Source organism: Heloderma suspectum, chromosome 6 (genome assembly GCF_057233095.1).
Source record: "Heloderma suspectum isolate Gila_16-S chromosome 6, 16-S_ref, whole genome shotgun sequence".
Lineage (NCBI taxonomy): Eukaryota > Metazoa > Chordata > Lepidosauria > Squamata > Helodermatidae > Heloderma > Heloderma suspectum.
Window position 1 is genome coordinate 102,786,516 of NC_139463.1, and position 15,998 is coordinate 102,802,513.

The 15,998-nt window shown below is 46.0% G+C and overlaps 1 protein-coding gene across 3 annotated transcripts; it reads right to left on the reverse strand.

Moving 5' to 3' along the window:
• Positions 1-686: 686 nt before the first annotated feature.
• Positions 687-15,154, reverse strand: HIRIP3 (HIRA interacting protein 3). 3 transcript variants are annotated; one of them, XM_084805830.1, is made up of 7 exons: positions 15,053-15,154; positions 14,351-14,471; positions 14,026-14,182; positions 11,071-12,338; positions 4,543-4,717; positions 3,109-3,207; positions 687-1,595 (listed from the first exon to the last, which is right to left on the reverse strand). In XM_084805830.1, exons 1-7 carry the CDS (start codon positions 15,124-15,126, stop codon positions 1,450-1,452), a joined length of 2,040 nt encoding a protein of 679 aa, XP_084661956.1. In that variant the 5' UTR covers positions 15,127-15,154; the 3' UTR covers positions 687-1,449. The 3 variants fall into 3 exon arrangements, with proteins under 3 accessions (XP_084661956.1, XP_084661955.1, XP_084661958.1); XM_084805829.1 differs by having other exon boundaries at positions 11,071-12,341; XM_084805832.1 differs by lacking the exons at positions 687-1,595; positions 3,109-3,207; positions 4,543-4,717 and adding an exon at positions 9,640-10,008 and having other exon boundaries at positions 11,071-12,341.
• Positions 15,155-15,998: the final 844 nt, after the last annotated feature.

Consider the following 15,998-nt stretch of genomic DNA (forward strand, 5'->3'; position numbering starts at 1 on the left):
GGCACCTGCTGTACCAAGAATCCCCAGTCTTGCACTCCTAGTGGCACTGGGGTTTTCATCAATATGCTCCACCTACATGTTTTATTAGGGCTCAGCTCTTTTGAGAAATTTGCAGAAATTACATACTGATTACCCTTTGCACGTACTCGAGGAAGTTTGCACGTCTGGGCAAGTGAGTTGCTAAGGAATACAATTTGGGGAGCCAAGTGGAAGCCAAGAAGGGAAGAGAGGCAGGCCCCTGTCCTGCACACACCCAGCACTAGGGGAGCCACTTTCCTGGGGGCTGATCCCATGCGGCGGTGCGAGTGGGATTCAGTTGCCTGGCCAGTCTGGCGTCCAAAGGATGGGAAAGACCTGCAGGATCCGTTCCGCACGGTCACGTTTACAGTCATGCCCCTGGAGAGTGGGAGCGCACCACACGGGAGCACCTGTAGCCACACAGGCCACACAACTGCCACTCCCTGCCTACTAGAGCTTTTGTCCCATGTGATCTAGAAGCTTGTCCTTTTTAAGATAAATGACAAGAAATAGATTTCCATGGATCCAGATTCTTTGCTGGATTGTGACTTGCTCTGTGTACACGCTTGCAAAAAAAAAAAAAAAGAAGTTACTGTGGTTGGGAGGAATGCAGAGGTGCAAATGAGGAGGACATTCAAGGTCAGCTTCACTAGAGAGTGCTGCTACACTAAAATCCAAAAGGTATTTTATTTAAACAAATATAAAACATTTCATCTTTTCAGCCATAAAATCTCTGAAGCACAACATTTACAGGAACAGTTAAACATGCTCCATGTGACAAAGGCACTCCAACCCCCATGACATCTAGAACCAAACAAGATTTATTCTTCTTTAGACTGTGCAGAAGGGGGAAAAATGCCTCAAAAACATGGAAAGAATCGTAGCCCCAGGATATACATGGAATCACACACACCCCTCCCCTTTCAACAGACGCTTGCACTTTTGTTTACGAATGTTCACTCTTGGGAACAGTGATAAAACCAGTGGCAGAATAGGAGTATTAAGAGCACAATCCTATACATGTTTAGACAGAAAAAAATCCTACAACTCTCAGCATCCTCCAGCCAGCACAGATGGCTTGGGCAAGCGGGAGTTGTAGGACTTCCTTTGTCTGAAGCACGCATAGGATTACACTCTTAAAGAGGTCAGATATTTGAAATAATGACTGATCCCCCTCTCTCCATCACCTTTCACAAGAGTAGGTATATTTTCATGAGGGGACAAATATTTCCCTGGTACGGGGAAACAGCAGCAGCAACAAAAGTTGTTAGCTTTTTTAAAGTATTTTTTCTTCAACGTTGAGGAAAAAATAAAAGGGTTATGAAGACAAAGGACCCCCCTCCTGGTTGTCAAGTTAGTCAAACCCACACTTCCCCTCAAAACTAGGGCAATGAATGATCCATATATGCCTAGCCTCCCTCTGCCTCAGAGTCAATCACTTTCCCCATCTGAGCTGATGACCCCGCGAAGGTGGGACCAGTCTGTAGCAGGACGGCGGATGGGCAGCTCCTCTGGAGAACTGGGTGGGTCCTGGGGCTTGCTGTAGAGACTCCAGACATTGCGACGCCTTGGGCGGCCTGTGTGGAGAGGAAGGAGGTGGGAGAGAGAGAGTTTCATGAACACAGTACAACTATGGCTCTACTTTGTAGAACGCTTACAGGCCTCATGGACCAAGTTCCTTGTTTCACCTTAACCACAAACACCACACACCTTCAAAACAAAATTCCAAAATCCATATTAGTGTAATACCTAGGCCAACCAAAAGATTACATAAATGTGGAAGCTTTTGAGATCTCCAGATCTCTTCGTCAGGCAAAATGTTACAAATGCAGAGGTGGGGGGAGGAGAAAAGGAAGGGGGGGGGACAGAGAGAGGGAGAGGGAGAGAGAGAGAGGATTTGCTGCTGAAGCCATGGTGTCTGCATGATCACTGACTTGAGATGGAATGGAGGAAGACGGGTCTGCAGACATTCAAATAAGCCTCCAGAAGGTGATGTGATGGTTTCACCTGGAGTTGCTGAAGCTGCTCTTAGGGCTGCTGACAGCAAAGAAGGCAAAAGTTTGATCCTCCATGTTTGAAAATATAAAGTCCAGCTGTTAACTCAGAAATGTCTTCTTCTTGGGTGAAGCACACAGGGTCCTTTGGCAGTGGAAAAACAGAGAAAAACTAGGCAATCTTTATATTAACCAAGTTGGAGACAAATGCAGATGCTGTATAAGGATTTTACACCACCTGAAACTGAGACTTGATTCTCTGAAGGTTCATCCCCACCAACTACTGGGTAAAGCTACTCACTTTGGCTTCCATTGACTTTTTATACAGTACACTAATACAGATTTTGGAATTTTGCTTATGGCCAACATGGCTACCTTTGCTTTTTGTGCGACTTCAAAGCAAATTCACTCTTGGCCTTCAAAAAGCTCATTTAATGTCACACCTACCCATTGTCTCTCCCATTCTACTTACACCGTTCGGTCCTCTCCCATCAAGACCACCCACATACTCACTACTAAAAGGCTACCATCATTCTTCTCACACCCATGCTCTTTGGCCTCTTCCTGTCCCCCAGTATGTAGGTAAAAATGGAGAACTGAGGAATAACCTGGAAAATCGGTGGTATTTAATTATCTAAAGTATTTATTTATTACATTTATATCTCACTTTTTTTCCTCTTTAAGGAACCCAGGGTGGCGTACATAATCCTCCTGCTCTCCATTTTAGCCTCACAACAACAACCCTGTGAGGTAGGTTGGGCTAAGAGTCTGTGTCTCGCCCAAAGTCACCCAGTGAGCTTCCATGGCCGAGTGGGGACTAGAACCCGGATCTCCCGGCTCCCGGTCTGACAGAAATCAAATGAGATTCAAAAGCCGACTTGTCTTGCTATTAGCATGGAAATAAAGCAGACTACCGTTTCTTCAATTTCCCATTTATCCACACCATCATGGCGGAGATGGGCCCAAAAACACGAAGAGGACTAAAACAGAAAACTTGAAGTTCGCTTCCGAACGTTTCCAGGTTCCCACCCACCCAGACCCTTCCCTCACTAGGCAGCCCCCTCCTTTTTGGTCCCTCCCACCATGCCCCCTCTACCTTCTGTGGTGATAATGTTGCTGATGTCGAGTGAAGCCACCTCGGCTGCTTCTTCACGCTTCTGCTTCAGGGCCTTGCACTTGGCTAGAGATGGCGTCCCTGAGGAAAGGCAAGGGGAAATGCAGGCCAAGAAGTGAGACACAGGGACAAGCGTTCTTCAGTGCTCAGGATCCTGAGATGCAGAAATGGCCACAGCTTTTAAGTAGGGCTGCCACCAGTTTCCCTGACGGAGGCCCAATGCCTTTCAAAGCTGCACTGCAGGCAGAAAGCCAACAGCAACAGCTTCTCTCCAGCATGGAGCGATGAGAAAAGCCAAGTCCTTCGGTCTCATACATCAACCATCACAGGTTCCTAACCCACCCATGCCTTGCAAACCAGAGAACAGGGGTGGAAGAAATTGGAGAACAGCTCACCTTGGGGGAAGACGTGTAGTTCAGTGGTAGAGCACATGCTTTGCATGCAGACAGTCCGGTGGACGCTCCTGTTTCAGGGGCAGTGAATCCACTCTGGGTTTCACTCAGAATCAGTCAGAATTCTAAAGGAGCTATCCAAAGTGCTGAACCCGAGCCCCAAAATGGGTTTTCCAACTCGAATAGCTCCTTTAGAGTTCAGACTTAAACCCAGAGTGGATTCACTGACCCACTGAAATAGGATCCACCAGCCCCCACCCCTGGCATCCCAAAGTAAGCCTGGGAAAGAGTCCTGTCTGAAACCCTGGAGAGCCACTGCCAGTCAATACAGAACCAGATGGACCAACACTCTGACTTGGTATAAGGCAGCTTCTTATGAAGGATTGCTGGACTATTCCAGCTTTTAAAAAAGCAAGCTTCTAGCTTCCAAGGTTGTAAAGCAGGGGTGGCGAACGTGTGGCCTTCTAGATGTTGTCGAACTGCAACTCCCATCAGCCCTAGCCAGCATAGCCAAGGGTGAAGGCTGATGGGAACTGCAGTCCAACAACATATGGAGAGCCACACATTCCCCATCCCTGTTGTAAAGGTAGGCCCAGGAATACACCTGGCGAGGTTTCTGATCCATAGGGCATGAACCATGATTTCCTGTAGATGAGGGGTCAAAGCTCCCTCTGTAGCTTTTTCCATAACCTCTCCCCATGATGAGCACAAAATGAAAATCCCCATGATGAGCACAGAATGAGCACAATTATTGATCTTGAAAAGAATTGTTGAAAGTTGGCTGTGCGGACATCATTCGAACAGGTTGGCTGCAGAATTCCATCTTCCGGGGTCTGAACAGGGATTACCTTGGAACAGAATTTTGGATATTTGGAAGAGGGGCAGGGCACAGAGTATATGCAGGTTTGCTAACTATTAGCCTCTGAATCCCCCCACCCCCATCTCTCTCACGCAGCTCCCCAGAAAGAGATGTTCTCTGCCTGTCCTAGTTTCTCCCTGGTGCCTCTGACTGTCACTACCTTACCCTTCAGGCCAAGGTTTTCCAGCTCCTGTTTGAGCACCTCCACCTGAGCTCTGCGGGAGCAGCAACCCGCGAGCAGTTTCTTGTAATTCCGGTAAACACCGCATTCCCGGATGTAGCGCTTCAGCCGCCGGATGGAGGGGTGCTCCTCGCTTTTCCCAGAATGATGCTCTTTGCCCTGCAGCCGTTGGGACACAAGGAGAGAGGTGAAGACCAGAGAACTCTCCACCACAGTATGTGATGCGGATGTCCATTTAAAAAATGCCATGTTTTCAAAAAGCATTTTTAAAAAAAACCATACAGCGCCCCATCGTGTGACGAGGCTGCTACTGTCTCAGACGCTGGCCCGTTCGCACAACACGACAGCCCCCGGGGGTTACGTTGACCACAGCGAGGCTGCAGCGTGTGCAGTCACCATTCTGAATATGCAGATGCTGTGTCGTGCATTCCTGGTGAGCGTGGGTTATGCGAGGGTTCTCTTTTTTCAAAAGAGAGAAAAAAATCTCTTTTAGGGTTATGTGAGGGTTGTTTAACTCTCGCATAACCCACGTTAGCTCGGTTCACACGACGCAACCTCTGACGGGAGTTGCATATGCAATGTCACGGGTTAATAGCTCACGATGAGCCCCGGTGTGTCATTCAAACCCGGCCGTTGTGACACAAGGGTGGATTGATTTAAATCACTGATTTAAATCAGCAGGAAAAATGGTTGATTTAAATCAAGCTTCCCATCGAAACATTTGCATGTATTTCCTGAACAATGGTGCAGATCTGGCCGCTAAGCCCTGTTAATTTGCAACTAAATAGAGTATTATTTACCAAGCTTTGCATCTTTTTGTCTCACTGTATATATTTTGCACACTTCCCTTTTTACCTGTAGAAGGAATGTCTTTAACACATTCCCATACAGGGTCTTTCTTATGACCAGCATCCATGACAGTTTGCGGTTAACAGCACAATCCTATACATGTCTCCTCAGAAAGAAGTTTAATTGAGTTCAATGGGGCTTACTCCCAGGGCAGTGGGTATAGGATTGCAGTCTCAGTATGAGAGTACAAAAAGATGCACACTGGACAATTTTGTCTTTTCTCTTTTGTTCCAGTGTTGCTTCTTTCTGCTTTTCTCTGTGTTGGTCTACCCTCGCCCTCACAAAAAACAAAATAGCAAACAAAAATGAAATGCCCATAACTGATAGGTCAAAGCAAGGTTTGATAGTTATTGGGCTGCAAAAATCCAATTTGAATTTGTTGAAATCCAATTTTGGGATTTTTTTTAAAAAAGCATTGATTTTTATCTTGACTAATTCCCCTGCCTTGCTTGGCGCAACTCCACCACCACATAAGCACAGAACAACAATCCTATCTGCCCTGGGTCTCTGCACATGTGACTTTCGTCTGAGAAACTGAAAGTCCAGAACTTTCCAGAAGCAAGAACTGTTAGACTAGACAGAGCGATTTTCAGGAGCTGAAAACTTGAAATTAATGCTTATGTTAGACTGGTAAGTAATGTCATTTTTATGAGACTGTAAATGTAGCTTTAGTAGGTTTATGATAGGATTTAATTGTAACCATGTTATTTTTTAAGTTATAGAGAAATGTAATATTTTATTTATAACATTTTCTAAAAAAAAAAAATGATTTAAATTGTTTTGATTTTTATCCACACTGCTGCCATGTCATAGCAGTTGATTACTGTGGGCTTAAAGAGTTCCCGGAATACCTGGCTGAGTGAAAATACTTATGGGGCAGCAGGGGCTTCTCATCACTTTCTCACGCTCTTCACCCCTCCTGCTTCTTCCTGCTCACTGATGGCACAAATCAGGACCCATGGTCAAGCCAGGCGGGCAAACAGCTTGCCACATTAAAATCCAATCCTTGCAGTCCCTCTGTACCTGGGGACCATCAGGATTGTTTCCTATGTTCTAACCCGCACAAAAAAAGTGGAGATAATTTTTACTCCCTCTCTCATCATCATTGTCACTGTTCTATGGGATGGGAAACACAGATGTTTATACAGATTCAGAAAGAAGCCTCCCCACTGCCCAACAGGGTTGTGTGAATGAGCCTCCTTCGTAGCAGGTCAATAGGAAGCAGGAAGCAGACCAGCAAAGACAAGCAGACCAGCTAGCTGACAAACACTCATCCAAAGCAAGAGAAAAAGAAAAACATTTTTTGTTTTAGCGCTGACTGTCCAATGTTTTGTTTTGTTTTTCTCTTTTGCTCTGGGCAAGTGTTAAAATATTGGGGTCCATACATGTAAACAGCTTCCACTCCATTATCTGCTGGATACCAAAATCGGGATGAGAAATCACAGAATAGGAGGGTTGGAAGGGGCCTATAAGACCATCGAGTCCAACCCCCTGCTCAGTGCAGGAATCTAAGTCAAAGCACCCCTGACAGATGGCTGTCCAGCGTCATCTTGAATGCCTCCAGTGTGGGAGAGCCCACCACCTCCCTAGGTAACTGGTTCAATTGTCCTATTGCTCTAACAGTCACAAAGTTTCTCCTGATGTTCAGCCAGAATCTGGCTTCCTGTAATTTGAGCCCATTATTCCATGTTCTGCACTCTGGGAAATCTATCGGGTGAATGCGCCATCTGCAGATGATTTTTTGTTGCCATTTCTGGGATCATGCTGGCACTTTGGGGAGCTGCTGCAGCCACAGAAATCAGAGACCCCTATGCCTGGGGACCGTCAGGAAGGACTGCCTGGAGGCCATTGGCTTGTGTGAATCAGACTTCAATCTGCATCGTTCCTTCCTTCCTCTTCTTGCCCCCACAGATTTCCTCATCTAATTTGTATCAGGAGTCTGCCCCCACCATGAAAAACTGTTTAAGCCAGCCTTCCCCCACCTGACACCCTTTAGATGTGTGGGACTACAAATACCAGTATCCCCAGTCAATGTGGCCACTGGCCTGCTGGCTGAGGATGGGCATTGTAACCCAACACAACTGGAAAGCATCAGGTTGGGGAAGGCTGGTTTGAGCCATGCACTGCACAGCACCCAAGCACACTGAATTAGCTTTACAAACAATATTTTAACAAGTGCTCAAGAGACTACACGATAACGCAGACAAGCAGAAAACCCACGTGGTATATATGTGGCTGGGCTGCTCCATTTCATATTGTAGGTAGGACGCAAATGTCTGAATGCTCCCCGATACTTAAAATGTTCCCTACACATACACATTGCTTTAACCCTGTAACAAACTTCAGGGCCGAAGCGATATGCTTTTAAAACGCTTTTTTGCATCTCTTATTGTCTGCTTGCACTGCCTTTGTGCAAGCTTGTGCTGCCTTTTGTTTTCCTCCCTTGGGCAAGACTTCCATTTTCTGAAGGAAGCTGCCTTTTCTCCAATAGCTCCTGTAACACTGCTTGTTAACCATGCTGGTGACCTCTTGTACTTGGTGCTACTTTTCCTAATCTGTGGTATACATTTTAGCTGAGCTTCTATTATTGTGGCTTTGAGTAACCTCTAAGCATTTTATTTTATTTTATTTATTAAATTTATTAATCGCCCATCTGACTGGTCACCCAGCCACTCTGGGCGATGTACAACCCCCATAAAACAATTTAAAACAATAAAATTTTACCATAATTTTTTTTTTTTAAAATACCCTAACCCACCCCAAATGCCTGCCTGAACAACCACGTTTTTAATGCACGACGGAAGCTCATTAAAGAGGGGGCATGACGGAGTTCCCTAAGGAGGGAGTTCCACAGAGTGGGGGCCACCACAGAGAAGGCCCTCTCCCTCGTCCCCACCAGTCTAGCTGTCCTGGCTGATGGGACAGAGAGAAGGCCATCTGAGGCTGATCTTGTTAAGCGGCCTGTCTGGTGTTGCTGGAGGCGCTCCTTAAGATAGGCTGGGCTGGAACCATATAGGGTTTTAAAGGTCAAAACCAACACCTTGAATTTGGCCCGGAAAACAACTGGTAACCAGTGCAACTCCTTCAGCACTGGAGTGATGTGATCTCGCCGGCGGCTGCCTTTAATCAGGCGAGCCGCCGCGTTCTGTACCAGCTGCAGCTTCCGAACCGTCTTCAAGGGTAACCCCGCGTAGAGCGCATTACAGTAGTCTAAACAAGAGACCAGGGCATGTACTACTGATGGGAGCAGATGGTCGGGAAGGAAGGGGCGCAGCCGCCGTATCAGATGGAGTTGATACAGCGCTGTCCGGCTCACAGCTGACACCTGAGCCTCCATGGACAGCTGGGAGTCCAAAATGACCCCCAGGCTGCGGACCTGGTCTCTCAAGGGTAGCCGTACCCCAAATTAAATTTTGAAGGGATTTAATCCTCTTGACTCCCCCTTTGAACTTCCTTTTCACCCGTTCCCTAATTTTAGAGAAGTTTCCCCTTTTAAAGTCAAATGTGACTGTGTTGGACTTCCTGGGCAATTCTCCACTTAAATATATATATAGTCTGATCGCACTGCCATCGCTGTTTCCAATTGGTTCAACAACATTTACATCTTGTACTAGATCCTGGGCGACACCACTTAGGATTAAATCCAGGGTCGCCTCCCCTCTGGTCGGTTTCATGACCAACTGTTCTAGGACACAGTCGTTTAGGGCAACGAGAAATTCAACCTCTTTGTTGTGGCCGGAACATGCATTTATCGAGTCAATGTGGGGGTAATTGAAGTCACCCATTATTACAACACTTCCTTGTTTGGAGGCCTCCCTGATTTCGTTTTCCATCTCAAGGTTACCCTGAGCATTCTGGCCTGGGGTATGATAGCATATTCCTAGCACTGCATTGGAGCCTGGTATTGTCACCCACAGTGCTGCTGTGGAAAAGCCTACTTCTTTTAGGTGTTCTAGTCCGCTCAACACTATGCCCTCTTTGACATACAGGCCAACACCTCCCCCAGTACGCCCTTCCCTGTCCTTCCTATAGAGTTTATATTCAGAGATTACGATATCCCACTGGTTCTCTCCGCTCCACCAGGTTTCTGTAATGCCCACTATATCCAGGTTTTCCTTTAAAATCAAACACTCCAGCTCTCCCATTTTGGCTCAGAGGCTTCTAGTATTTGCATAGAAACACCTATACACAGTATCCCTCCCCAGATGCCTCCGGCATCTGCATCTTTTGGTATTGGACATTGGCCCCTTTGAAGGGCTACTATGTTCTACCATGTACTCCTGGCCTATTTCCTCCCCTTCTACATTGGGGCAATCAAAAACAGCTTCATCTTCATCCCTGTGGGATGATTTAACCCAAACCGGATGCTTACCAGCTCCTGTTAGCTTTCCCCCAGGGTTTAGTTTAAAAGCTGCTCTGCCACCCTTTTTATGTTTAGCGCAGGTTCAGTGTAAGCAAGCATAAGGTGGTGCACGTTGGGGCAAAAAATCCCAACTTCAAGTACAACCTGATGGTATCTGAGCTAGCGGTGACGGACCAAGATAGAGATCTCAGGGTTGTGGTGGACAGCTTGATGAAAATGTCAACCCAGTGTGCAGCCGCTGTAAAAAAGGCAAACTGCAGGTCAGGCATAATTAGAAAAGGAACTGAGAATAAAACAGCCAATATCATACTGCCCCTATACAAATCTATGGTGCGACCACACTTGGAATGCTGTGTACAGTTCTGGTCACCACACCTAAAAGAAAAGACACTGTAGAGCTGGAAAAAGTTCAGAAAAGGGCAACTAAAATGATCAAGGGTCTGGAGCATCTCCCTTATGAGGGAAGGTTACAACAGCTGGGCTTGTTTAGCTTGCAAAAAGGGAGGGTAAGGGGAGACATGATAGAGGTGTACAAAATTATGCATGGTGTGGAGAATGTGGATGGGGAGATATTTTTCTCCCTCCCTCAAAATACTAGAACCCAGTGTCATCCTATGAAGCTGATTGGTGGGAGATTCAGGACAGACAAAAGGAAGTACTTCTTCACACAGCGCGGAGTTAAACTATGGAATTTGCTACCTCAAGATGTAGTGACGGCCACCAATTTGGACGGCTTTAAAAGAGGGTTAGATAAACACGGAAAAGGCTATCAGTGGCTACTTGTCCTGATGGCTATGTGCTATCTCCAGTACCAGAGGCAGTAAGCTTATGTACACCAGTTGTTGGGGAACATGGGCGGGAGGGTGGTCTTGCACTCCTGTCCGGCTTGTGGGTTCCCAGTCGACAGCTGGTTGGCCCCTGTGTGAACAGAATGCTGGACCAGATGGACCCTTGCTCTGATCCAGCAGGGCTCTTCTTATGTTCTTATGTTTGCACTGAGGGCCACACTGGCCATTTATTCCAAAGCTCTGTGCCCCAAACATGCATATCTTCTCATAAGAAGTTAGCATGATGGTGCAATTATTTCCACGCACAAGGCAAATACCAAACTACACCTCATGCCATGTTGAATGTACATTAGAATATTATTGTTCAGAAACTACTACCTTAAATGTGCAAACTTAAGTAAATCCTAAGAAAACCTTGACACGTTGCGGGAGGCAGGGAAGGAGGGTAAACCATGTCTGTGAACTGTAGTGAACCATAAACATTTGAAGTCACCAAGCTCACATCATCTTACCTTTCCTTGATGCTGCTGTTTAGAAGACCTGGAGTTATCTTCCTCTCCAGAGCAGGAGCACTCTTCCTCCTTAACGGATTCATTCCCCGATTCTTCCTTGCTGGTCCTCCTTTTGGACTTCTCTGTTACAGTCTTCTGCTGGCCTTGACTTTTTTTCCCTGCCACCAATTCACCTCCAGAGTCCTCAGAATCAGTCTCTGATTCCATGTTACTGACACTCTTCCTCTGGAACTTCTCTGTTCCTCTCTTTTTCTCTTCCTCCTGGCTAGATTCACTCCCAGACACATCCTTGCTCTTCTCTTTACGCACTCTCACTCTTTTCTTTCTCTGATTCCCACCTTCGCATTCTTCTCCTTCACTCTTGGATTCGTTGCTGCTCCGAGTGACCTTCCTGGCCTTGCTGCCACCCTTTTCTGTCTCTTCTGCTCCACTCTGTGACTCATCACCACTACTACAGGGTTTCTGCATTCCTTTCTTTTTTTGTTTCAAGCCCTTACGTTTGTCTGTCTCACTTTCTGAGACAGTCTTTTTCATCCCTCCTTTTTTAGGTTGTCTCTTGTGTTCTGAATCGCTCCACGCTTCCTCTGCACTCACACTTTTCCTTCTTTGTTTACAATTTGCCATCGTTCCCTGCATCCTAAACTTCTCCGCTGAGTCACTCCCCAATTCATCCTCACTCTCCACTTGAGCCTCCTGTCTTCGTCCTGTCCTGTCGTTAACTTTATTGCTGACACTCCTCTTGTTCTTCTCCTCTTCACTCTCACTCCAATCAACTCTTTTCTTCCCACATATTTTCTCCACCTTCAATGGTTCACTTTCCTTTTCAGACCCTGACTCCTTTTTTCTCCATTGTTTGTCCATCTTTCTGTTCCTTCCTTTGCCCTGGGCATCAGTCCATTTCTGACCTCTGTCAAGCCCTTTCTTTTCCTCAGAATCATTCTCCAAGTCTGTTCTTTGGCCTTTTGTTGCCTCCTTGCATTCTCCAATCTCTTCAGGATCACTCTTTTGCTCTTCTGTGACATCAGACTCACTGCCTGATCTGGCCCTCTGTCTCCTATTCCACTGCCTCTTGGTTGATTTGCTGCCTTTCTGTCTCTCCTTTCTTTTGTTCTTTGCACTTTGCCAATCACTCCCGGATCCATCAGTATGACCTTCTGCTCCAGAGTCTCCTTGGTCAGAGGAGCTTGAGAATTTCCTAGCACGTTTTTGGACGCCACAGAGTGGTATCTTTTTAGAATCAATTCCAGAATCCTCTTCATCAGAATAGACTTCTGGAAGATAAAAGTAACAGTGAAAAACATGACAGATCTCGGGAGGAGGCAACTGTTGCTTTACCAGCTCTATAATTTAGCACAGGTCTGGTCAGTATGACAAGTAACAATAGTCTGCAGGCAACCAGACATCCTCAATGCTGGCAGAGCAGATCGTCCATAGCCTCCACTGGGCTACCCTGTAACACAGAACCCATTGTGGTGATTATGCACTTGTTTGCCTTTCCCTTGCATTAATTTAGTCAAATTATTTCCATCCCACCTTTCAACTAAAAAAATGCTGAAAGAGCCTTCTAGCAATAAAGCCAACATTAACAAATGAGGAACAACAATCACAATAGAATAAAAAGTACAAACCTAAAATACCATCAATAAAAGTATGGCAGCAATAATAAAAGAGCAGAGATGACAGTTTTGCTCAGGCAGTTACAAGGGTTTTGACCTGGCACCTACAAAGCAAGTAATGCAGGTGCCAGGCAAGCATTTCTATGGAGGATGTTCCACCATCTACAATCACCACATTCTTCACATTCTGATGGTTGCGGGTTTCATGTCAGGACAGAGGTGTTTGATGGTGGCAGTGGTGTGCAAGTGGCACTGTATTGCTTCAGAATGCAAGTGAGGAAATTGCATGTCTGAATGCTGCCCCTGCACCAAACATGCCCCACATTTAGGGTGCAATCCAATGCAAGTTTAGACAGAAAAACAGTCCTACAGCTTCCAGGATTCCCCATAATGGGAGTTGTAGGACTTTTTTCTGTCTAAACATGCATAGGATTGCACCTTTAGGAAATAACCAGGGAGAAGGCAAGGGTAGCCCCTTTCACCTTGTCATACTAGCTTTCCATAGGCAGAGAGAATTTTTCATGTTAAGGGATGCATTCTGAAGTGGTATCGTCCCTGTATTGGTGTATTTTCTGTGACACTCTAGATTATCCCTTTTAAAACAAAAACACGTGCCTATCACAAACCTCCATGAAGGTATCGTTACGGAGCGATCCTGGAGGAAGGGGACAGCTTTGATTAGGGGCAAGATCATTTTCAGCCTAAATAACAAAATGTACATCTTATTGTTAAAAAGAAAGGTCATCTTTTTTCTATTTATAGACGTTTAAATTTATTTTATTAAATCAAGGACAGTCCCAAGCTTGCTGAAGCTAAGCAGGTCTGGGACTGGTCAGTGCTGCATGGGAGACCTTCAAAGTGGGATATAAATAAAATGGCTCTTTAAAAAAAAAAAGTGGCACTGGTTTCAGCCATCTACTGACTACCTCAGTTGCCTGAGTGTGTTCTTCAAAGGACCGCCACAGCAGTTTCATTCCAACACAGAATCCATCTGCAATCACTGGACACAAATTGCTCAATACAAATTAGAAAACAAGGTCAACCAGTGAAATAGATGGCAGTACAGAAAGAAGCACTTCTCTGCATAATTTATTACGGAATCACAGACCTCACCACATCCGCAAGGAAACAGACAGAGCATCCTGGATGTGACAGCGCACTGTGGGTAAAGGCTGGTCATAGAAGGAAAACTATCTTTCAAGAAAACTTGTCCACCATTTGGAAACCATCATGGAAACCAGCCCTATGACAGACCCGTTACCCAGTCCAGAGACTAAACTACCTCAGGGAGCGTTTGCATCTGAGATGGCGTGTGTCAATTTATAGCCATACCACTTACCCAACTTTTTTCTGGTTCGTTGCTTCTTCTGCTCCTGTTTGCCTTTGACCTCATCGTCAGAACTACTGGAGGTACAACGGGGTCTCTTGTGGCCTCCAGATTTGACAGAAGTCTGGACTTCAGTCATTAACTCTCCATCGCCTGGAGAATCATCAGTCTGGGATGGCATAAAAATAAACAAATGAAGATTTTTTAGCTTTCATCACCTAAATCCTTTTCACTGCTCCCTGGGACACAACACACCTTTCCTCTACTCCCAAAGGTCTTTCAATTAGCTCCCCAAGGGAAAGGCTGACCTCCCCGCCCCCCGGAACTTTTCTTGCACCTTCATCTGGAGCAGTTCTTCTTCCACCAGCCGCCTCAGTTGCTCCTTCTCCTCTTTAGTTAGACTCTCCTGCCCAACACGGACAAGATATTTCTTCCGGACTATGGAATGAGTGAGGATGCTGCAAAAGACCATGATGATGGTGAGGCAGGGGCCGCTGACAGAATAGCCACATATCATGCACCAAATTGCATGAGTATGGAAGCCAAGGCACAGCTAATGTACTGTAATTACAGGCATGGCTAAAGTGAGTCTAGGATTCCTTAAGCACAATCCACCACTTCTACCTTGCCTACTTTGATCTACTTTGTTTTCCAGGGAGGCAGTTCTTAATTTCTGAATTCACTTCTGTTTTGTAAACCACTCAGGGAACATGTATTCTTGGGTGCCCATTGAAATTTATTATTATTATTATTACGGAGGTGAGGTTCAGCCTTGCCTTGGAAGTCACACTCTGATCTAAAGGGGTTTTTCCGCCTAAAACACCTGATGCCAGGGAGCTGGCTGTGTGATTTCCTTTCAGTGGAGAGTTAAAAAAACAAAACCATTCTGCACGTGCTCGGGGTCATTCTCATCTTTATGACTTACTTACGACTCATAACCCAAACTCCACCAGGGCATTGCAAGTGGGCTTAGGCACCGCCGCCACCGTCCCCATTCAGCCCTTAGAAGGCCCCAGAAGTCTTGGCTCACGACACCCACCTGAGATCAGGGCTCCCTCGGAAGATACCTTTGACGAAGTCTTGCATCTCTCGCTGCTTTGCAGCAGCCGCCATCCTTTCCCGCCACCGCGGTCCCTCCCCCTCCGCAAGGCCTTATGGGATTTGTAGTCCAGAGAATCAGTAAGGAAGGGGGCGCGGCCGTTGCGCGGCGCATTGCATGATGGGAAATGTAGTTCCATTCCGGGACGGCGTGCGGGTTATCCCACGGCCTCATGGGAAGTGTAGTCCGTTAAGGGTTGGGAAGCGAGCATGGCTGGCTGGCGCATGCCGGGAGCTGTAGGACTTTGTCCTGTCGAAACATGCATAGAATTGCACTCTGAGGGGCCTTACAGGATCCTATTGGGTGTTCAAGGATACTTTCTTGGTGTGGCAAGATGAATTAGATGCTGCTAGGAGTTTTGCATCCAATAAGGACCTGTTGTCCTTATATGCTTATATTTGTCGGACTAGGTTACCTTTCCTTTACTCCTTCCCATTTCAAGACTGAAAAAGGTCTGTGGGTATAGAGAAACGGGCCTGAACATCATGCTCGCCCTCAGAAACATTGGGTTGCAATGCATGCAGCCTGAGGAAGAGTTCTGTGCCACTCACATACTGTGTTTTGAACAATAGCTGGTCCAAATAAAAAGGTATAATTTCACTAAATGGATAACTTTTTTAATATGAACTTTTAAAATAAGTTCTTTTCTTCTGCTGTGTCAGGCTTGCATGTGGTCCCACCAAGCCAAATGTTGCAACCTCCTTGGCTTTTATTATTGCTGCAGTTTCAGACAAGCACCAAAACAGGAAGTTTATCAAGCCCCTGACAGGTTGCCAAGCATGGCTGGTGGCCTAAATTCAGTTTGGTGGATCGAGAAGTTATGCAAGTTTGTGCTAGGCCAGCCCTCCTACCCAATTATTTTGATAATTTATCTATACTGCACCAT

Excerpts from the sequence above, each read along its gene's own strand:
- HIRIP3 (XM_084805829.1), bottom strand. The coding sequence starts at position 15,126 with ATGGCGGCTGCTGCAAAGCAGCGAGAGATGCAAGACTTCGTCAAAGGT. Across the intron at positions 12,342-14,025 it reads ACGAACCAGAAAAAAGTTGG|AAGTCTATTCTGATGAAGAG; the intron begins GTAAGTGGTATG and ends TTTATCTTCCAG. Across the intron at positions 3,208-4,542 it reads GGAAAACCTTGGCCTGAAGG|GGACGCCATCTCTAGCCAAG; the intron begins GTAAGGTAGTGA and ends GCCTTTCCTCAG.